Source organism: Engraulis encrasicolus, unplaced genomic scaffold (assembly GCF_034702125.1).
Source record: "Engraulis encrasicolus isolate BLACKSEA-1 unplaced genomic scaffold, IST_EnEncr_1.0 scaffold_28_np1212, whole genome shotgun sequence".
Lineage (NCBI taxonomy): Eukaryota > Metazoa > Chordata > Actinopteri > Clupeiformes > Engraulidae > Engraulis > Engraulis encrasicolus.
The window spans coordinates 1,712,524-1,736,987 of NW_026945577.1; the positions used below are offsets into that span (position 1 = coordinate 1,712,524).

At 41.6% G+C, this 24,464-nt stretch overlaps 1 protein-coding gene across 1 annotated transcript in view; it reads right to left on the bottom strand.

Moving 5' to 3' along the window:
- The window catches only part of LOC134443108 (zinc finger protein 37-like), a 36,696-nt gene extending 19,296 nt beyond the window's left edge, over positions 1–17,400 (bottom strand). Inside the window, exons 1-10 of the mRNA XM_063193040.1 lie at positions 16,976–17,400; positions 16,800–16,892; positions 16,284–16,463; positions 14,727–14,906; positions 13,149–13,328; positions 10,281–10,351; positions 8,318–8,372; positions 6,524–6,605; positions 2,962–3,144; positions 359–541 (exon numbers count right to left, since the gene is read on the bottom strand). Coding sequence (XP_063049110.1) covers positions 359–541; positions 2,962–3,144; positions 6,524–6,605; positions 8,318–8,372; positions 10,281–10,351; positions 13,149–13,328; positions 14,727–14,906; positions 16,284–16,463; positions 16,800–16,892; positions 16,976–16,987 — 1,219 coding nt within the window. The 5' untranslated portion in view covers positions 16,988–17,400. The remainder of the gene's footprint in view (positions 1–358; positions 542–2,961; positions 3,145–6,523; positions 6,606–8,317; positions 8,373–10,280; positions 10,352–13,148; positions 13,329–14,726; positions 14,907–16,283; positions 16,464–16,799; positions 16,893–16,975) is intronic.
- Positions 17,401–24,464: the final 7,064 nt, after the last annotated feature.

Sequence of the window (24,464 nt, forward strand, 5' to 3'; positions counted from 1 at the left end):
AGTGCACATCTTATAGAAGCCGCCACCAAACACCACAGAAAGAGGAGGGCATGCCTCCTTAGGAGACCGAATTTGAGCTCACTCATTGGGTTGGGTCGCTTGCATTGGGTAGGCGGGATTCAATTTATCTTACTCTACTAGAAGGTGTGCGTGTGTGTGTGTACCTGCGGGTGAGTGTGATTGTGTGTGTACCTGCGGGTGAGTGTGTGTGTGTGTGTACCTGCGGGTGAGTGTGTGTGTGTGTGTACCTGCGGGTGTGTGTGTGTGTGTGTGTGTGTGTGTGTGTGTGTGTGTGTGTGTGTGTGTGTGTGTGTGTGTGTGTGTGTGTACCTGCGGGTGAGCGTGATTGTGTGTGTACCTGCGGGTGCCTTGGTGGGCGTGGACTTGGGGGTGTTCTTGGGGGGGCGCCCGCGTTTCCTCTTGACTGGTGGGGAGGCAGGGGCGGGGATAGGAATGCTGGGCGGAGCCTGTTCCACCTCCTCCAGCGCCTCTTCCTCATCCAGCTCCTCATCCTCGTTCATCTCAGGATCGCCATGCTCATCTGACACGCAGGGAGAGACAAGTCAAGTTAATCACCAAGGTCATCTGAGATGCAGCAGGGCGACACAACATAAGCACTTCCACACATACAACATCTTGGAGAACAAAAATCAGGCTCTTAGGATCCCCATGCTCATCTGACATGCAGGGTAAGACACAGACACAACGTAAACAAAGAAGAAGAAGCGTCATTTTGTTTCTTTTCCGGTATCCACTTTATGTCGGGTGAACGCCCCCTTAGGAGACCTTCAGTTAGGAGACCTTCGGAGTCCTGAGGTTGAGAATAAATCAAGCCCCCTTGGCGCTGTAGATGGCGGTAGCGCACGTCTTGAGCAAACACCTCAAAAATAGAAGGAGGAGGGGACAACGCCCCCTTAGGAGACCCAACTTGAGCCCACGCTTTTGCATTGAGTGGGCGTGGTTTGCGTTATCTTTCTCTTATCCAGTATTTTTGACGTAAGCACCACTAGTGCGGCAGCAAGTCTTAGTTAGCGCTGTGCCATTGCTCGTATTCAGCTCAGTTTTGTTTTTCACTTGTATGCAAGTGTCTGCACTAAAGAGTTTACATATAGCAATGTATATTATATTGTGTATATGCTAGACACCTTCATTTACTTGTGAATTAATACATTTGCTCTACTCGAAGCTTGAAAAGCATATATTGGTAAAAATACAACAAACAGAATTGTTCCTCGACAGCAACCAGCGTGAGTCAAGTGATTATTGGGAAGCATAACGTGGTTGGGGGACAACGATGGTGGGGACGAGAGCAAGCAATAGGCTATTGCAGTGGTTCTTAACCTTTTTTTCTGAACGCACCCCTTCCCTGTGTCTAAGACATGCCGAGCACCCCCAACCCAAACGTCTACACGTGTATTCACACTAAAAAAATAATAAGTGATTAATTACAATGATTCTTGCTTCAGCCATTAATCAATACCTTGATGACTTAAAAATGGGGGACCAAAATATGTTTAATTTGCTCTGAATTTGGCCCAATTGTAATGTTTGCCAGCAGAATTTTGGTCACATCCTCAACAAAAAAAACGAATCCGCGCACCCCCTGAAATTTCTGGCGCACCCCCAGGGGGTGCCCGCACCCCAGGTTAAGAACCACTGGGCTATTGCGTGCTGTTTATAACAAGTTCTTTTACCATAGGCTATTCACAAATATTTTCAGCTTTGTTCAGTTTCATATTAGGCCAACTGGTATTTTGTAACATTAAGTAGGCCTATTTCAAATGCGCTAAATAATTTACTGACTTATTGCAGTCATTTTTGTCAGACATTTTGTCCAGTCACATTTATTTTCCCGGTCATTCATGCCAATGTCCGGCCACAGTTGGCAATTTGCGCATCTGTGGTGTTCTTGGTTCGTGGGACTCTCACATTGGGAAACGAGATGACTGGTGAAAACAGGCGATGAAAGATTTCTTTCGACCCCGTCCGTCAAACTGGTTGACTATGTTGGTTTTTTTTTTAAAGGCTTATCGTGATGCATATCGCTATGGTGATATACATTTTTTTCCATATCGCCCAGCCCTACTCCCCGCAGCAATGAAAAAAATTATGTGACCCTCCCCTATTTTCTTCCGGTGACCCCGAAAATAAATAACCAAACAGTCCCCTAAAAAAAAAAAAAAAAAAGGTCCTGAAGGTGATAATACCATAAAATAGTATGTAAAAACAGTAACTGCATGTTGTTAGTGTGACCGTTTCAAAGGCAATAAATTAAAAATAATGGATTTACCAGCCCAGACGAATGGTGTTTCATAGACATCACCCAATATCAAAACTCAATATCTTCAGTGCTGTAAATGAAGCAAAGCTATCACGGGAGAGTAGCAAAATGCTTTTTTATTAAAAAAAAACAAAACAAAAAAAAAAAAACGGCCTTGTCCTTGAATGACATAGTTTGCCATCAAATTGTTTATAAGTTTTCCAAACTTTTGGAAGCTTCTGAGATCTCTCCTTTTCCCCTGAATGTTTAACTTTCTAATTAACTTCCACTTATGCAGGGATTAAAGCCAAAAAAAGTCATCTGACTGTAGATGGCGGTAGTGCACATCTTATAGAAGCCGCCACCAAACACCACAGAAAGAGGAGGGCATGCCTCCTTAGGAGACCGAATTTGAGCTCACTCATTGGGTTGGGTCGCTTGCATTGGGTAGGCGGGATTCAATTTATCTTACTCTACTAGAAGGTGTGCGTGTGTGTGTGTACCTGCGGGTGAGTGTGATTGTGTGTGTACCTGCGGGTGAGTGTGTGTGTGTGTGTACCTGCGGGTGAGTGTGTGTGTGTGTGTACCTGCGGGTGTGTGTGTGTGTGTACCTGCGGGTGTGTGTGTGTGTGTGTGTGTGTGTGTGTGTGTGTGTGTGTGTGTGTGTGTGTACCTGCGGGTGAGCGTGATTGTGTGTGTACCTGCGGGTGCCTTGGTGGGCGTGGACTTGGGGGTGTTCTTGGGGGGGCGCCCGCGTTTCCTCTTGACTGGTGGGGAGGCAGGGGCGGGGATAGGAATGCTGGGCGGAGCCTGTTCCACCTCCTCCAGCGCCTCTTCCTCATCCAGCTCCTCATCCTCGTTCATCTCAGGATCGCCATGCTCATCTGACACGCAGGGAGAGACAAGTCAAGTTAATCAGCAAGGTCATCTGAGATGCAGCAGGGCGACACAACATAAGCACTTCCACACATACAACATCTTGGAGAACAAAAATCAGGCTCTTAGGATCCCCATGCTGATCTGACATGCAGGGTAAGACACAGACACAACGTAAGCAAAGAAGAAGAAGCGTCATTTTGTTTCTTTTCCGGTATCCACTTTATGTCGGGTGAACGCCCCCTTAGGAGACCTTCAGTTAGGAGACCTTCGGAGTCCTGAGGTTGAGAATAAATCAAGCCCCCTTGGCGCTGTAGATGGCGGTAGCGCACGTCTTGAGCAAACACCTCAAAAATAGAAGAAGGAGGAGGGGACAACGCCCCCTTAGGAGACCCAACTTGAGCCCACGCTTTTGCATTGAGTGGGCGTGGTTTGCGTTATCTTTCTCTTATCCAGTATTTTTGACGTAAGCACCACTAGTGCGGCAGCAAGTCTTAGTTAGCGCTGTGCCATTGCTCGTATTCAGCTCAGTTTTGTTTTTCACTTGTATGCAAGTGTCTGCACTAAAGAGTTTACATATAGCAATGTATATTATATTGTGTATATGCTAGACACCTTCATTTACTTGTGGATTAATACATTTGCTCTATTCGAAGCTTGAAAAGCATATATTGGTAAAAATACAACAAACAGAATTGTTCCTCGACAGCAACCAGCATGAGTCAAGTGATTATTGGGAAGCATTACGTGGTTGGGGACAACGATGGTGGGGACGAGAACAAGCAATAGGCTATTGCGTGCTGTTTATAACAAGTTCTTTTACATAGGCTATTCACAAATATTTTCAGCTTTGTCCAGTTTCATATTAGGCCTACTGGTATTTTGTAACATTAAGTAGGCCTATTTAAAATGTGCTAATATAATTTACTGACTAATTGCAGTCTTTTTTTGTCAGACATTTTGTCCAGTCACATTTTATTTTGCCGGTCATTCATGCCAATGTCCGGCCACAGTTGGCTAACGTGAACCTTGCCGTTTATGGCCGCAATTTGCGCATCTGTGGTGTTCTTGGTTCGTGGGACTCTCACATTGGGAAACAAGATGACTGGTGAAAACAGGCGATGAAAGATTTTTTTCGACCCTGTCCGTCAAACTGGTTGACTATGTTTTTTTTTTTTTAAAGGCTATATCGTGATACATATTGCTATGGTGATATACATTTTTTTCCATATCGCCCAGCCCTACTCCCCGCAGCAATGAAAAAAATGATGTGACCCTCCCCTATTTTCTTGCGGTGACCCCGAAAATAAATAACGAACAGTCCCTAGAAAAAAAAAGTTCCTGAAGGTGATAATACCATAAAATAGTATGTAAAAAACAGTAACTGCATGCTGTTAGTGTGACCGGGTCAAAGGCAATAAATTAAAAATTATGAATTTACCAGCCCAGACGAATGGTGTTTCATAGACATCACCCGATATCAAAAACGAAATATCTTCAGTGCTGTAAATGAAGCAAAGCTATCACGGGAGAGTAGCAAAATGCTTTTTTATTAAAAAAAAAACAAAAAAACAAAACCGGCCTTGTCCTTGAATGACATGGTTTGCTATCAAATTCTTTATAAGTTTTTCAAACTTTTGGAAGCTTCTGAGATCTCTCCTTTTACCCTGAATGTTTAACTTTCTAATTAACTTCCACTTATGCAGGGATTAAAGCCAAAAAAAGTCATCTGACTGAACTTTTTTACCGGTTAGGCACCCGATCAAGTATCACTCCGTAACCCTACGAAAACCAATGTAGCCAGGCTCTGCCCTCATAACGAAACATACACTGGTTTTATGCAAGGAATGGTGCCAGAGTCAGCGCTAGGCATAGGCAGACAGGGCAGTCGCCTAGAGCTGATAGGCCTATGTCTTGAGGGTGCCAGTAATACCAAAAAGTGCCACAAAATCAGAACTTCAACCAACATAAAAAAACTTTACACTTCACATTAACAATGAATATTCATCATACACTCAGTGGGCCTATATACACTCCGTATGAATGTACCTGTAGGTACTAGATCAGATGTGCTCAATCAGATGTAGGCCTACAATGCTGTGTTTACAGATGCCAATTTCTAAATACAAAAAGGAAAGAGGGAAAGGGGCAGGCCTAGGCCACCAGATTGACTAGAACTGGCCGAGAATGGAGGGATAATGGATACTATATCAGACTGCAAACACTGAACTGCAATTTGGGGCATGTTTTGGTTATTTCCTCTTATTTGTACCCATTGTTTGTGAATCCATTCAGCATAATTTTGTGAACAATTCATAATGAGTGTTGCTTCAAAATGGCCTAGCTGATTTCACAGAATTATTGACTTGGAATTGCAATGCGTTGATACAGTGATCCAATCATGTTTTTTTTGTAGTAGAAGGCTATATTTTGTCTTTCACATCAGAATGTGCAAACACTGTTCTGGTGAAAGCACCAGCGCGCATTGCTTGCAGTTGTATTTCTGACATTTAAAAAATAATGCACTGGTCATATCAGAGGGAGAAAACTAGTTGTTGGTTATTTGTATGTTTTTCATCCGTCAGCCTTTTTCACGATTCATCCTGTTACAAATAACTTGTTGACGTTTACAAACAGGGTGCGGTAGACGGTCTACCTCTGTGTTCTACTGTTTTGAAAACCTGTGGCTTCTTCTTTGCTTCTCGATGTGCGGTGCCAGGCACACGCTTCGCAAGCAGACACAGTCACAGAGATTTGTCTATCGTTTAAAGGGACACTGTGCAGGAAATGGTCAAAAAATCTACTGCAACTATGCTGCTTATTGAAATTGGGCTGCCTATTGCAAAATTTGATCTTTACATAAAAGTTAACTAGGTATTAAGCAAATATTTTCTAGTATGGTCAAAGTACAGCTCTTCTAAACTTAACCAGGCTCTTCTATGTTACTTGGGATTTAATAATGCCGGCTTACTCTACAAGCCAAGACCAAGACAGAAAGACAGAGAGAGGGGGGCAAATAGACCGGCCGTGACAAGATTCAAGTGACAGAGAATCGCTGCTGTGCAGCAAGAACGATACGAGCGATAGAAGCAACTAGAGTATGTTCATTAAAAGCAGAAAGCAAGAATTCCAACATTCCCATTGGCTGTGGCGGGTGCTACCGCCGAACTGCATCAAATTTTGATCATAATTGAAGCTAATTTGCTTAATGTCGTCTGGAGTTCAACTACAAACTGTCGCTCTATTCGCGCAAACCTCTTCTAGTCGTCCGAATCGCTTTTGTCTCTTCTGTCTTCTCTTCAATACAAAGTCAATTACTTGCGGGAATCGCTCATGTCGCGCTTGGTCTATTCGTGCAGAGAGAGCGAGAGCGAGAGAGCACAATACCTGATTGACTAAGAGGATATCCATCATCAGCATCTTCCTCTTTGACTGCAACAAGATCATTCTGCTGGACACCATCCTCTTTCTGAAAAACACACAGCAGATATTTGGTGCGTGTCTGCGTGTATGTGTGTGTTTTTGTTCATAACCAATTGTGGTTATTTAATCCTGAATACAGGTAATGTGTTTCACATGACATTAAAAACTAACAAATAAATAAATCATAAATACATTCATGTGTTCACATCAATACATTTTACAGTTAAAACCCTTTAAAAAAGGTGGGACCTTGTTAAAAATACCTAATATAGTACCGTCTTAAAAAATGCTGCCCTTCTATTGTAAGGGCAGAGCAAGGTAACATATGCTTAATTGGTAAGAGATTGCAACAAACAAGAGAGGTTCACCTCCAGTTGGCAAAGAACCATGGCATGGTTGTCATAGAATCTCTGAAATAAATGATGGAAGTCCGCAACACTGTTAATGCTCCCAGTGATTTATTTGCAAGGTGCAAATAAATCACTGGGAGCATTAACAGTGTTGCGGACTTCCATCATTTATTTCAGTTATTCTTTTTTGTCCAGCACCTGTACCACTGATGTGCGCGCATTCTCCACCTTCCTGTCATAGAATCTCTGTCTAGGCTCACTCATGGTTCTTTGCTATGAGTCTCTCTGGTATAGATGTCCAATCCTACAGCTTGTGTAGACAAGGGATTCTTAATCTTTTTCACTTTCAGGCCCATTTTATCCAATGCAGAGAGAGCCAGAGCCAAATATTACCCCTTATATAACACTGTAGGATGGTCATTGAGTCATTTTTATTCTATGAAAAATAGACAGATGATAGATGCACCACAAAACTCAAGTCATTTCAAAGGGCAACTGTCTGGCTTTAAGAAACACCAAAAGAAATCATTGCAATGCATCGTAGAATTGAATTGAATCCACCAGAATTGTAATTTAATCGAATCGTGAGGGCATTGCCAATGCACACCACTATTGGCAACCATCTCCAATCACCTAAAGCAAATGAGCTTTACATACAGAGACATTCACTGATATCTAAACTTACACACGCACTTAAATTGGAAAAACAAAACAATACAAAAAATGCAAAAAAGCAATCAGACTTTGTTTGACTGGATGGAAGTCAACTTCACCCAGGGGTGTACCATCAATGACGTTCACAGCCAGTTTGAATTGACTCCTTGATTAACACCTGGGTTTTTGGACGGTTTGGAGAGACTGATTGACTAACATAATTCATAACTCAATTGTTTGTGACTTGTACCCTCTAAAGAACACCAAATAAAATGTGTAGTTTTCAAATGAATTTAAGTAAAAGTAATTAAAATGAATACTAACATGTGAGGGGAGAAGGTTTTGGGCTGCGGCCCTATGGTTAAGAATCCCTGGTAGAAGCCCTGATAGACTTGAGTGTTTGTGTGTGTGTGTGTGTGTGTGTGTGTGTGTGTGTGTGTGTGTGTGTGTGTGTGTGTGTGTGTGTGTGTGTGTGTGTGTGTGTGAGTGAGTGAGTGAGTGAGTGAGTGAGTGAGTGAGTGAGTGAGTGAGTGAGTGAGTGAGTGAGTGAGTGAGTGAGTGAGTGAGTGAGTGAGTGAGTGAGTGAGTGAGTGAGTGAGTGAGTGAGTGAGTGAGTGAGTGAGTGAGTGAGAGAGAGAGAGAGAGAGAGAGAGAGAGAGAGACACACACACACAGACAGACAGAAAGAGCAAGAGAAGAAGTGTGTGTGTGTGTATGTGTGCACGCGTGTGCGTGAGAGAGTAGGTTTGCCTACCACAACATTGGTCAGGCTCTCATCCTGTTGCCGCTCAGTCACTTCCTGGATTGTCCTGCAGCAGAGACAGATCTCAGAGGTCAAAGTTCAAAAGTGACAACTGATGACAATATCACAAACAAACAAAAATCTACCCATCTCATTAGAATCCTGGTCCTAACCTACGTTGACCACATGACTCTACAATCTCTATCTATGAGTGGAGTCCAATATGCGGACTTCCCTCCTCCCTTGCTCACTTGCCTGCTTGTGATCTCATGATGATGTCACTGACAACGGAAAATTAATTCAATATCTTGCAAAAGCGCAATTGTAAAGTCTTTTTCTCGTGTGCAATTGTTATGGTGAATGAAAAACAGTCCCTCAAAAGTTGTTGTGGCTAGGCTGACAGCTGGGAAACTTTATCATTTTCTCCACGGAGGAGGGGCCAGGAGGCGGGGCGAGGAGACAAGCACAAGTGGAGGAGGCAAGGACGCATATTGGGATGCACCCTATCTCTTCTTCCTCTGCCTTCCTGCTATTTCTGCCTCTCCTCTCTACCTCTCCTTTTAAATCCATCTCTAACAATGATGTTTTTCCCATTTGTTAAGCACTTTGAGTTGCATGCCATGTATGACACAGTGCTATACAAATACAATTAGTATTATTATTACCTCGCCCACTAACCCCACCTGACTTCAATGTTTCCAGCGTTCTCACAGGATTTCCAGTAGCAACTGTTACCAAAACAGTAATGGCACCGCCCTTGTAGCCGTGGACAATACTCATGAACAGCGTGACGTTTTCCATGTGCGTTATGCTCATTTGTGGGGGAGAACAACCCAAGCAAGTCAATTGGTGATGTTGGGGTTTAATAAATGAAAGATACTGACCTGTAGACTAGCATTGTTCACGCGCAACATGCTGAAAACGTGTTGTGTTGCTAGCTGTTCAAATAATAGAGCCAAACAGCCGTGACTGAAGCATGTACTGTGTACATTTAGGGTAGTCGATGTACTGTAGCATGAAAGTTGATGAGACATTCGGTTTGTTTTCACCCATAGAGGGGCGTAACCAGAGGTCGCGTTAACCGACAAATGTCAGTCATTGAAGGATGACTGAAAATTCTGAAGCCTGTCCGTCATTTTGACGGATCATATCGAGGGTGATAATAAATAAATCGCACATTTGCTCTACTTGATAGGGGTGTACATAAACATCGTGCATTTCAATTTGGCAGGGTTATCAGCGCAAAGACAATTCTGGCTACCATCATTCGCCTTTCTCCCTCTCCCTGCTTCTGATCCCATGCAGCAGCAGAGCGCGCCTTTGCACTTGCTCCAAATAATGAATTACAATAACGACGATGTTGCCACCATACGCGTGTGACTTCGATTAATTTAAGATTCAAAACTATTTGTAGACCTAAGCCTACTACATTTACCGACTATCTGATTTCATGCCAAAGGGGGCAAAGAGAGAAAATGATTCGCGATATAGAAAGTTAACTTGGCAATTGAATTTCGAGTGAAAGGGGATGTATTCACAGCTGTTTACTCTCAGTTGGGCCCAATTGCGCATGTGTTGTTACCAGTGCGGGGTCGCGACCCCCCACATTGAGAAAGGAGATGACGAATAAAAAAATTACGATGACGGATTTTTTTTGACCCTGTCCGTCAAAATGACGGACTATGAAAAAGTCTAGCGCAACCTCTGGGCGTAACGCACATTTAGGAGCAAAGTACCCGGATGGCCGTCCATGAGTATAAGGTGGACACTACAGGTGTCCTTAATTACATGTGTTTGAGGATTCACCTTGTTGGCCTAAGTATTGCACAGTAGATATGGAAGGATATAGGAGATAGAAGCCATACCTATGCCTGTGTGTGTGTGTGTGTGTGTGTGTGTGTGTGTGTGTGTGTGTGTGTGTGTGTGTGTGTGTGTGTGTGTGTGTGTGTGTGTGTGTGTGTGTGTGTGTAAATACCTGTGATTACTCTGGAGGGTCTGCAGCTGCTGTTTCAGGTCCGCCAGTTCATTCTTCAGGACAGCAATACTCTGCAGAAAACAACAATTAAGCATATTATAAACACTCACTCGATCTATAAAAACTAAAGTCATGGCTGTAGTTGTTACACAAGTGTGATCTCTCCCTCCTGATGTGAGAGTGAAAGCCCACAAGGAAACTCCAACTCCCATTGCCATTGTGACACAGCACTCCACAGCACACAAGTGTTAACTGCACACAACAAAATCGCATTCATGCCTCACCCGTGCAAAGGGGAGAGCACTGGTTAATTATGACTCGTTCAAAATGTTGAGAATACCAAGAAACCCGAGCTAAAACTCGGGGAAAGTGGGCGTGATTATTTGGTGACGCAATGTCAGATCGATATTTCTCGAGGTTGATCTCAAGCGGAAGTATATAACAACGAGTTCACGAGCCACAGTTTTGTGTGACGACACACGCATCATCAACATGGCGCCCATACATGTAACTGCCATGAAAACAGTATCATATCGGCTAAAATATCATCTGGTAATCACCATCAACAACACCAGTTAATATCATTCAACTGCAGATGCACATATGTCAGTAATGCTGGTCTCTGACGGTTTAATTTAGCCTACTTAAGATAAAACTATATGTCGTGGATGTAAAGGCTCACATGGTGGTGAAAAAAAGAAAAGAGGACCAAAACAAAACAGGCATGATTCCCGATTGTTCCGGGATCTGTGTCGTTCATGCGCCAAAGTCCAGAACTTGGTTGTCACGTGAGCAAAGTCGTCCGCTGTCTCGAGATCTCCCGAGCCTGTGAAGCCACCATGGGAGGGATACAGCTCTGACACCCGATCTGCGTATTTGAAGTGTCTTATCTGCTCATTGTCACATTATGTTCGATAGGCGACAAAACTTATCTTGTGAAAATCTGCCCTGTCTGTGTTCATTAAAGGGTCAATCTTTCTTTGGTGCATGAAATTTATTTTTGTACATACATTGTCATTCAGCAGGGTTGTAGCTTTCATATGAGTGACTTCTGAAGTCAAGTGATTAATTGAAAGTCAGGTTATTAGCTCAGTGTTTCCCATATATTGAGGAAACTATGGCGTACCGCCATAGCTTAAAATTGGCCGCCATAGTTTCCGAAAATGTAAATAATAATAATAATAATAATAATTTTTTACTTTTTTTTTAAAAAACGATTTCCGTTTTTTTAAAAACGATTTGAAAAACGATTTCCTTGGCATTTCCCTCCTGGAGTATATACATCCTATAGAGAAAACCTTTGCTTGAAAGACAGAGAGATCAAAAGCCTAGTCAAATTGTTGTAGTTAACATGCCTTTGGGAGCAATGAAAAAGGACAGTTGGGATTTCACAGTGCTCCTAAATTCTTATCTGTGCTCCTATTTTGTTTTATTTTTTTCCATTGCATAGACCCCTGCATGAGGGACAAATGAAAAGTGTGTTGCAAACACAAATGATTCACGGTAGGCCTACTGCATTTTTTTAAAAATATAAATGACAATGTACTACTGTACATGTCAAGTGTAAAATCTTATGTAATTTCTCAAAACATAAATGGCTGAAATGTAGACCTATAGTTTCTCCATGCGCCAATGTCATACTTCACTCATTTACGCTGTGTGAATCCCCCCCCCTTAGTTCAACTATGTCAAGTAGTATGCCATTTCAGTCATATATAGCAACTCTACACAAACACCTTAGTTGATTGTATTTTGGTGGAATTCCATGTGTCCGACGGTGAACCTTGTGATTGTTTTCTCCATGTCATAGCTTCTGAAAACATGTTGATAGGTGTTATAAGTAGGGCTGGGTAAAATAATCGATTTAATCCATTCTGAATCGATTTTATTTCAAATTCACATAATCGATTCACAGGACACAAAATCGATTTTTTTGGTTCTTTTTCTTTTTGTTTAATTTAGGTCTATGGAAAATACCCAGTAGGTATTAACAGAGACGATCTAACAAGCAACAGTATCTCTGGTATTAATCAATTAGGCCTTGGCCTACTTATTACAAATTAGAAATCTGTTAACACTGTCAAGCAACAGCCCTTTGAATTTTTTATATAAAAATAGGCTGCAGCATCTTTTGGGGGAAATCTTGGCACCAAGAAGGCAACGAATTGAATCGATTCGGAATGAATCGAATCGAATCGTGATTAATCGATTCAAAGCCCTCAGAATAGAAATCGAATCAATATACAGCAGGGGTCCCCAAACTAAGGCCCGGGGGCCGGATGCGGCCCGCCAGCCCCCTTTGACCGGCCCTCCACCTCTCTGCACCTTACCATTTGAACTGGCCCAAAGAAGCAATCCTTACAGAAAAAAATAATGATAAACTATATTTTTAAAATATTTTATTTTGTTTATCAACAGGCTTTCCTACAGTTTAATTTTCACAAACCTACTGTGAATCACCAGAAGTTTCTTGTCTTGATAGTTTCTCATCTCACTGTTATATAAACAGGCCTACCATTTCTATTGTATCACTCATAAACTGTCAATCACCATATTTTTCTAACCTTCCCTTGCTATTTTTACATGGTTATTAGAAATTAAAAGGAATGCCTGTGGTATTTCAAATTGAAAACATGTGAAGTACTCACTTCTTTTGCAAATCACTTGTAATGATGAACTATTTTGTGCTAGAAATTATGGCTATAACAGGCAGTGGCCTAGTATACAGCCCACATGATTGATCCCGGCCCCTGATCACAGTCAGGAACGATAATGTGGCCCCCGGAGGAAAAAGTTTGGGGAACCCTGATATACAGGAACATGGCTGCAATACCCAGCTCTAGTTATAAGTGTGATGGAGACACACACCTGGTTTGCTTGTTTTAATGAGTTGTCTTTGTCCTCCAGTTGTGTCCGTAGTTCAAGCAGCTGGAACTTCAGCTGCCAGTTTGACTCCACCTGTTCTGATAGGCTCCTTCCATTCTCCGCTGCCCTCTCTTTCAGACGGTGTTTCAGGTCCCTCAGTTCAGTCTTCAGGACAGCAACACTCTGCAGAAAACAACAATAGTGTGTACACTCACTCAGTGTGCATCTGTGGAAACTCATGTCATGGCTGTAGTTGTTGTACGAGCGTGATCTCTCACCTCTTGTGTGAAAGTGAAAGCCCAACAGGGAAACTCCAACTCCCATTGCTACACAGCACTCCACAGCACACAAGTGTTCACTGAACACAACGAAATTGCATGTATGCCTCACCCGTGCACAGGGGCAGCCCCCAATGATGCCCCAAGGGAGCAGTTTGGCGGGACGGTACCATGCTCAGGGTACTTCAGTCAGTCATGGAGGATGGGGAGAGCACTAGTTAATTACTCCCCCCCCACCAACCTGTCGAGTCAGGAGTCGAACTGGCAACCTTTGGGCTACAAGTCTGATGCCCTAATCGCTTACCCATGACTGCCCTAGCTGTAAACTGGCTCTGACACATTTTCAATGTGGACATCTTTACTTGTCCATAAACATGGTCGAGTAGGCTGCCTGTTTTCACAAGAATACAACCAACAATGGTTCAAACTAAGCCTGAAGTTTAAAAAAAATCTGGAGAGTTAGTTCAACTAAGAGAATGGGCACTTCAAAGTAAAATTCACAAATTATAGAGAAGTAGTATGTCAAGTAGTATGCCCAGAGATTCTTTAAGTATATAGAGATATGCCAATGTAATAGGTTGCTATGGGCGCCTAACATGATCAGGTTCAGGTTTGCCTAAAGGGGCTTGTCATAATACTCCCAGCATTGAATAGAACAGTCCTTAGGTCTGCCTAAAGGGGGATTGCCCCCCCTCCCCCTTGCAATAATAGAACCCGGAAACAATGGGCCAATGGAACCTCTCTCTCTCTCTCTCTGGTATGCCATTTAGTCATGTATAGCAACTCTACACAAACACCATATCAGTTGATTGTATGTTGGTGGAATTCCATGTGTCTGTCTGTGAACCTTGTGTGTGTTTTCTCCATGTCATAGCTTCTGAAAACATGTTGATAGGTTTTATAAGAAGGGCTGGGTAAAATAATCGATTTAATCGATTCTGAATCTATTTTATTTAAAATTCACATAATCGTTTCACAGGGCACAAGATTTTTTTTTCTTTTTGTTTAATTTAGGTCTATGGAAAATACCCAGCAGGTATTAGTCAATTAGGCCTTGGCCTACTTATTACAAATAAGCAAACTGTTAACACTGTCAAGCCACAGCCCTTTGAAATTTTTATATAAAAATAGGCTTCAGTATTTTTTGGGGGAAATCTTGGCACCAAGAAGGCAACTGATTGAATCGATTCGGAATGAATCGAATCGAATCGTGATAAAAGCCCTGGGAATAGAAATCGAATCAATATACAGGAACATGGCTGCGATACCCAGCTCTAGTTATAAGTGTGATGGAGACACACACCTGGTTTGCTTGTGTTAGCGAGTTGTCTTTATCCCCCAGTTGTTTCTGTAGTTCATCCACCTGGAGCTTCAGCTGCCAGCTTGACTCCACCTGCTCTGATAGGCTCCTTCCATTCTCCGCTGCCCTCTCTTTCAGACGGTGTTTCAGGTCCCTCAGTTCAGTCTTCAGGACAGCAACACTCTGCAGAAAACAACAATAGTGTGTACACTCACTCAGTGTGCATCTGTGGAAACTCATGTCATGGCTGTAGTTGTTGTACGAGCGTGATCTCTCACCTCTTGTGTGAAAGTGAAAGCCAAACAGGGAAACTCCAACTCCCATTGCGACATAGCACTCCACAGCACACAAGTGTTCACTGAACACAACGAAATTGCATGTATGCCTCACCCGTGCAAAGGGGCAGCCCCCAATGATGCCCCAAGGGAGCAGTTTGGCGGGACGGTACCATGCTCAGGGTACTTCAGTCAGTCATGGAGGATGGGGAGAGCACTAGTTAATTACTCCCCCCCCCACCAACCTGTCGAGTCAGGAGTCGAACTGGCAACCTTTGGGCTACAAGTCTGATGCCCTAATCGCTTACCCATGACTGCCCTAGCTGTAAACTGGCTCTGACACATTTTCAATGTGGACATCTTTACTTGTCCATAAACATGGTCGAGTAGGCTGCCCGTTTTCACAAGAATACAACCAACATTGGTTCAAACTAAGCCTGAAGTTTAAAAAAAATCTGGAGAGTTAGTTCAACTAAGAGAATGGGCACTTCAAAGTAAAATTCACAAATTATAGAGAAGTAGTATGTCAAGTAGTATGCCCAGAGATTCTTTAAGTATATAGAGATATGCCAATGTAATAGGTTGCTATGGGCGCCTAACATGATCAGGTTCAGGTTTGCCTAAAGGGGCTTGTCATAATACTCCCAGCATTGAATAGAACAGTCCTTAGGTCTGCCTAGGTCTGCCTAAAGGGGGATTTCCCCCCCTCCCCCTTGCAATAATAGAACCCGGAAACAATGGGCCAATGGAACCTCTCTCTCTCTCTCTCTCTCTCTCTCTCTCTCTAGTCATGTATAGCAACTCTAAACAAACACCATATCAGTTGATTGTATGTTGGTGGAATTTCATGTCATAGCTTCTGAAAACATGTTGATAGGTTTTATAAGAAGGGCTGGGTAAAATAATCGATTTAATCGATTCTGAATCTATTTTATTTAAAATTCACATTATCGTTTCACAGGGCACAAGATTTTTTTTTCTTTTTGTTGAATTTAGGTCTATGGAAAATACCCAGCAGGTATTAGTCAATTAGGCCTTGGCCTACTTATTACAAATAAGCAAACTGTTAACACTGTCAAGCCACAGCCCTTTGAAATTTTTATATAAAAATAGGCTTCAGTATTTTTTGTGGGAAATCTTGGCACCAAGAAGGCAACTGATTGAATCGATTCGGAATGAATCGAATCGAATCGTGATAAAAGCCCTGGGAATAGAAATCGAATCAATATACAGGAACATGGCTGCGATACCCAGCTCTAGTTATAAGTGTGATGGACACACACACCTGGGTTGCTTGTGTTAGCGAGTTGTCTTTATCCCCCAGTTGTTTCTGTAGTTCATCCACCTGGAGCTTCAGCTGCCAGCTTGACTCCACCTGCTCTGATAGGATTCTGTCATTCTCAGCCGCCCTCTCTTCCATACGGTGGATTAACATGCACAGAGTTGTGTTCCGCTGGATCTCATTCTGATTGAAACAAACACGCGCGCACACACACGCACACACACACACACACACACTATGTTTAAGAAAAAAGACAGTCTCCAACGCCAGCAAATAACATGACCTATAACACATTTCCTGCTGTATTATATACAGACGACACTCAATGTAACAAGCTTGCTTTGTTTGCCTCACGTGCCCCCCAAAAGATGATGCAATACCACATGCTGATCGTGATGCGTCATGCTAATCTAAACAACTGTGCTATGGCTACTGCTTCTGACAAGTGTACATTTTTTGTAAATTCAGATGTTGATATAGAACTACACATTGCAGAATTGTACAGACAGAGTTGCCCACCTGCAATGCTTCTGTGATGAATAGACTGGCCTTCTCGAGGTCACTACAGGTTTGTTTGTGATTCGCGTTGATATGGAGAGAAATCTCAATTATCTAAAAGCAGATACAGATCAGTTAAAATGAATCATGTCTGTGTGTGAATTAAGCAAGAATATGCTGATTTGCGCCCAACTCACATCAGAGGCCATTGGTGTTCAGATATGGGACTTCAAGTCAACGAATGATGGAACGGCTTCTTCGGGATAACATATGGTGCCTATTAATTTGAAATGACAGGTTTACACAAATGATAATAGAAGCAGATTATGTTCCTTTTCGTGAACTTTAAAGCGAAATGATTTTGCACGCCTTCAGTCACCGGTGTTTGTTTGTCCGACCGACGTATAGCTATGTTCTGACCTACAGGGGAGGAGGATAAGTTATCATGCTATTGTCACAAATGTCTAATACACGCTCTATGCCTCGCAAATTTTTACCGTGTTTTTTCTCCAAGTTTTCCTTTTGTTTAAGTGCTAAAAAGCTAGTTCACTCTTTCAAAATACACGTTCACGCCTATGCTCACTCGTCATCCACGTTCTTTGCTCCAGCTGTCCTCTCTCTCTTCTTGAAACCTTGATTTCTGACACGTTCAAGTTCTGTTATCGCCCCCTGCTGCTACGGGGGGAAATCTAGGGACATAGGGGAGACTGGGGTAAGATGAGCCACTTTTTACATTTTTCGTCACAGCTAAGCGATTAAGGCGTATTTGGTAAAACAAAAACAAAACAAAAAAAATCACATCATACCACATTTCAAAGTGTCCTGATACTATTAGAGCAAAAACTAATTGATAAACTGTCATGGTTAAAATTATATTGCCTTTTCAGTGGTGGACAGTAACGAAGTAAATGTAATTCGTTACTGTACTTAAGTAACATTTTCATACTTTCATACTTTACTCAAGTATTTTTATTTGGTAAGACTTTATACTTTTACTTCACTACATTTCAAAGCGAAATTTAGTACTTTCACTTCGTTACATTTACAGAAACACTCGTTCCTTACTCGTTCCTTTTTTTAGGCGATACACGGCAGGTGAATTAATTCATTTTTAATGCCCTGATCAAATGAAATCTGAGATTGTGTGAAGGAAGTGAAACTGAATCCGATTGGCAGACTCAGAGATTCGCCATTGTGATTGGTTGTAATGTGTCACGTGACAACAAGCTCTACCTTACAGATTTAGTTTTAGAAGGAAAGCGAGCAGAGCAAGACCACTGATGTGCCCACTGTTGCGTCTTGCGAGACGAATTGAAATAAGAAGAAACGCCAACGGTACTTTCTAGTAACACGCGGAAAGCACAGCAAAACAATAAAGCAGGCGACAATAACGTTGTTAGAGTGTATTAATCTGCACGCCGTATTCGTTGTGTGAGGGGGGAGAGGTTTAGCTCGCAGGCTGCACTCGCCTGACAAGACGAAATTTGTCAGATAGGCTTCGCGTTTGAACTGAATAATCAGCGAATTGATACTTAATGTAGGCCCTACTGCTTATTTGACTTACTGTGTTATATCTGTGTTATGGCTTACAATAGAGTCACATAATTGCCGCTTTTGTAGCGTGTTGGTTTCTTGAGTCAAGTACACAGGATGTCTTAATGCTTATTCCAAACCATCCAGGCGCACAACTCCGTGAGCATTCTTTCCCCTCAATACATTGCAGTATTTTCTGAAGTAGTTGGGGATATCAATTAGTTAGGCCTACTTGTCTAATAGACTCCCCTGTCACCAAAAATGATTTGCTTCAACTTTATGGAAAAGAGGCTTGTGTAAAGGGTTTGTATCTTTACATGAGGATTGGCATGCCCACCATATGTTGCAAAGTGAGGCTACATGCAACATGTATCCTTGCAACATGTAGGCCTATCCTTTCCCTTAAGTCAGGGCTACAGTGGATATGTGGCAATACCACTAAAGTGAGATTGTAAAAAACAACAGTAACAAAGTAAAAAAAAAAGTGGACTTTGGCTAAATATTGGCCCAGTGATGTGCACAGGCACAAAAGGCTTTTTCATGATCAGACAGATAAGTGTTCCAATTAAGTTGTATCAAGTAGGCTATTGCATCTAGCAAATAGAGACCATTACAAGTAGGCCTATATGAAGATGTTCCTATCTTTAAAGGTTGCTTAGAATCACAAGAAGTCTGTTTGTCCATACATAGGCCTAAGCCAACCTTAACATAACCAAACATGACATAGCCTAATAATAATAATAATAATAATAATAATAATAATAATAATAATAATAAGAAGAAGAAGAAGAAGAAGAAGAAGAAGAAGAAGAAGAGGTCTACCAAAACCATAATTATAACAAAAATTAAACATAAAGTACTTTATTGGCTACTCTAACTCCTTGCTGTCACAAATAAGTAGGCATATACTGGACTGTAGGCCTACGGCTGGGGGGTATTATAGTAGTTGTTCTAATAGGCATATAACCAATTTCAGCATCATTATAGCATAATCAGCATAATCATTCTTAATATTAATGGCCCTTTCATGTGTTCTTTTGGGCATGTTAGAGTCAGTATTAAATGTTTAGAGAGGTGAAAATGAACTTCTGATGCTATAACATCCATGGACTTACTCCACAGTGTTTCTTAGGCCTGTTATGGCCTAGTTCTAACATGTTGGTATAGCCTATGCAATTATTATTTATATGTAATTAGTTATGACCAAACTAGGCCTACAACACTTACATATTAAAATTGCACCAAAGGCTTCATTTTTAAGTTTTTACTTTTTACTTTTAGTACTTAAGTATTTTTGACGGCAGATACTTTTGTACTTCTACTCAAGTAAAAAAGTGAGGTGAATACTTTTACTTTTACTTGAGTAGTTTTCAATGCAAGGTAACTGTACTTTTACTCAAGTACATAACTGGTGTACTTCGTCCACCACTGTGCCTTTTTAAAAGATTTTTTCAGGTGGCTCATCTTACCCCTTGTATGGGGTAAGGTGAGCCACTGCTTGGGGTAAATTGAGCCCAGGCAAAAATCTCAGCTAAACAACTTTTATTTATTATAACAAATGTAACTAATGACTCTATGAAATAAAACAACTAAAGCAACAGAACTATGCCAAAAAATACATATTGTGGGCCCTTACAGCTTTGTTTGAATACAATGGCGAACAATGCAGAGTGCAATGTAGAAAAAAAAGTTAATATTATTGTTTGAATTGGCTGAAACATGCATAAAGTCATTAATCTCAACTCACCTGGGTATGATATGAAAGAAATTATCTGATTATGCTGAAATATCATAACATGGTGTTCAACCGTCCATTATGCATCCCATTAGGATAAGCAACTCCTCTTCTCAATCTCGACTCATCTCAAAAGGCTCACCTTACCCCATGCCAAAATGTATGTAAATAAATGCTCATAAAATTATCATAAAAGTGCAAAAAGACTTAAAATATCACTCATATAGTAGCTTATTACGTAACATTTCAGACATGATGAGACCAGAAATTGTTCTATTTTTGTTTTCTCTAAATCATCCATGTTTTGAATATACCGGTACATGGAATTCAACTAAAGAGCAAAAAAACACATTTTCACAAATATCTCTCTTGCCAAATTTGGTACATGCTTCACTTTTTCACAGGTGTTAGAAAAGGATTTCCACCACCTTAGAATGTGGTGACATGTTAAAATGTATTCACCTTTTTCGAGAAAAAGGGGGTGGCTCACCTTACCCTGTGGCTCACCTTACCCCAGTCTCCCCTACCATAGCCAAATTACCGCTATTATAAATCCAGCATGTGACGAAATACATTTATTAGATGAATAGAGTAGTATATACAGTAACAGCAATAACCTAATCTGAAAACCATTAGCTATTTTAATGTTGGGTAAGGTAGCACTTTGAATTTTAAAATGGCCTTTCTTGTGAGTTTCTGCAGACCAGAAGAATTGATTCAGCGGGCAGCATGTAGCCTCCGGGCTTGAGCTTGCCTTGCCACCTCTGAATTATATTATATAATATACCGGTGTACACACACACACACACACACACACACACACACACACACACACACACACACACACACACACACACACACACACACACACACACACACACACACACACACTTCTGTATGGGGGACATAATGTCCAACCCCTGTAAATTCATTGTTGTGCAAGTTTTGCAATTAACACATCAAAAGCAAAAGCCTTTGTCATATTTTCTGAATGATTAACAGAGAAAAAATATACAGGCAAACAAAATACAAAAAGAGAAAAGGTCATTGTAGATCCTCCCCTCCTTTCCTCCAGCCTGTGACCTTGTGCCTTGGTGTTAGTTAGTTAGTTAGTTTAGTTTATTTGATAGGGACAGATACATAACATGTAGGTTGCATAACAACCAAAACAGCAAGCATCATAGCATTTATAGCCAAAAGCTAATTTCCAATGCTCGTCCCTAGAAGGGCTTTTAAAACAATACAATAGCAGCAATAACAAATAAAACAGTATTATCATAAGAACAGCCTATACACTCATTCAGTCCAATCATTCATTTTTGAAACTTTCAATCATACTTAAAATTGGTGTACATTCTTCCATCCATCTCATGCATTCACTAAACATCATAGTCACATTTCCTACCAATCCTACATCTGTCCTGTACTGTGTACATGGGGAAAGACGCAGTGTGTATCCATGGGGAAAGACGCAGTGCATAACAGGAAAGTTACAACTCTGTCGGCAACATTGATTTTAAATAGCAAATTAATGCATTTCCTGATGTAATAGTGTAGTGCAGGGGTCCCCAACCTTTCTGGGTCTGAGGGCTTCCAAGGGCTACCCAAGGACTACTGAGGGCTACCCGAGGGCTACTTTTGTTCAAAAACCTCTACTGGTGTCTTGGCACCATTCTCAAATCACACATTATTGAATGATAATTTGCTTATAGGTTATAAAGGATAAGTAATCTCATATTTAAATTGAGAAAAGGACTAACTGTGACTAAAATCTGGTAGTCGTCACTGTTTTAAAAATCCTTGGTGGGGCACCTCAGAAGCTCCTGGAGGGCTACCTGGCGCCCGCGGGCACCACGTTGGTGACACCTGGTGTAGTGATACTGTTGTGTTTCTTCAGTGACGATCTATTCTAGACAAACCGCAGCTTTGAAATAGGCCTTTGTCATGATTTTTAGTTCTTAAAGGTACATTGTGTAAGATTTTTTGTTGTTTATTTCCAGAATTCATGCTACACATTCACTAATGTTACCTTTTTCATGAATACTTACCACTACCATCAAATTCTAGGACTCATTACGACTGGAAAATTTGCACTTATCATACGTGAACTAAAGTTTGACTGCTGTAAAACAATACAGAGCAACCCTTCCACCCTTTCCTCCTCCTCCTGTGTGGGGAAATCAATAAGGTTTACTCACTGTAAAGCAGCACAGACCGGCTCTGTTTTGTTTTTTTAGAATGTGGCCAGGCAGCAGGATGCGTAGGCTACTCTATGCTGCTCTATGAAAATCTACTGCCCATTACCAAATTTGATCTTTCCATGAATATTTCCTGAATAATAAACCAACATTTAGCCTACTAGTATAACCAAAGTACAGTAAGTTTGGAGAAGATCCCCCTTTTCATGTATAGAAAGTGCAATTTTCCCAGCCACAAAGACTACTTATAATTTGGTGGTTCTGGCTAGAATTCATTTACCTGACTCTTGCCATCTGATATGCGGGTGGTGAGGCATGGGAATGCCCCCGCGTGACGTAGCTAAACGCAGCCAGATGATGTAAATCAGGTTAAGAATTCATGAAAAAGGTGACATTTGTGAATGGGCAGCATCAATCCTGGAAATAAACAACAAAAAATATTACATGTTGCACTTTTAAAATGAAAACATCAAGCCTCACAGGGCAGGAGGAACTAGCCTGATTATCATCGACTTTCAAATCTCTTCGAGACTTGGTGAGACAAGTTTCCTGGTGAACCAGTAGCCTGTAAGTAACAGGCTACTGGTACACTGCCCTTTCACGCCTCTCCTCAGGCGGGGTTTAGTCAAAAGATGCTTGCACGCGGTTGGAGCAACCTTATATGAATGACATGACACTTCGACCACTCACGTTGAAGCTTTGTGACGTAGGACGTGTCGTCACGTAAGCGCTGCCAGGTCGGGAACCAAAACAGAACAACATCCTTTAGAAAATCAACTTGAGGTATTTTGGATAACACCGCTGAAATTACTGCTTCCATCCCGACGCATGATAACTCCTCGCACGCCGCCATTACTGTTGTGATTCAGGGAGGGGGCGGGCACAGCCGAACTACCCTGGGGGAGGGAGTTGCGTTCGATAAACGTCATACCCACTGAAATCCCTCCCTACGATCCTGATTCGTCGTGCTGCCCCGTTTATTTCGTAAAACGGAGGAGAGCGAATCACAGGTGTACCAGAAGGTTTGTGTAGCCCAGCCCCCTGGGCGTCAACACATAGCTTCTGGTTCACCAGGAAATGAGACAAGAGCATAACCATTAACATTTCCCAAATGGTTTGCTAATGATTGTTTGCTTCCCAACAAAGTGGGAGGAGTTCCTGTATTTGCGGGAACTCCGAAAGTACTTGCGATTGCTCCTGACCTGACAGACAGGTAGCAACGCTGAAGCTGTTGCGTCACTAGGAGGGCACGTCCTGGCTAGGAGGAACTAACAGGATGAACTAGAATGACATCCAGGCAAAGAAGGTGGATCTAACAAGAGGCGACAGGTAGTACGTCCCATAGCAACACTCTCTGCCCCATGATTTTCGGCCATGGCCACCATTCTGGAATGAATGTCGGACAGATTACATTGGAATGCATTCAATGACTCAAAACGCCCCCTTTTGACTGTTTCCCATAAAAGACCTGACTATCGCTTCTTATTAGAGATGTATATTCTTTGATCCAGGGTTTATGACTCCTGAGTGGGGATGGTGGTCTGAGCACATTGAGGGTCACTTTCAATATCTAACCTCCTGTCCTCATGTTTTGCTGATGCCCTGCCTCTGTAGAGAAAAAAATATGTTTTTGTCAGCCTAAGCACAACAACCTTTGAGGGTGTTTTACCATTTAGACAGCCCGATTACAATTAATGTGAAAATGACTTTTGAATCATGCTTTTGCGAGATATTGAACACAAACCTTCTATATTCCATGATAACTTGCTTCGCATCACGATGCCACAAGCACAAGACAAGGACGTGAGGTTAGGTAATGAGATGTATCCCAACAGACACACAATTGAAGAGCTCAGATGCAAACACCCCAAATATATCTCAATTTCTGAAGACCTGCACTTCTATATTTTAAGGGAACCCCGTTGTTGGTTTGGTTTAAATGCATGTACTTGATAATACATATCAATATTTAAATTACATGAATTAAAAAAAGCAATTCTGATAGATTAGTATTACATACAAATGAATTGTGATGTGTTTCTGGAAAGGGACTTATTAGGTTTTCCATCTGAACTCTTCAATTGTTCTTTTCACCTCCCCAACTGACATTTAATCAACCTCTCAGTCTATTAAATCTTCTATGTTACTTCCAAATGTGTTTCCAAATTATTTACAGTTTCTAATGTCAGAATAATGAGCAAAATAATGAAACAGAAAGAA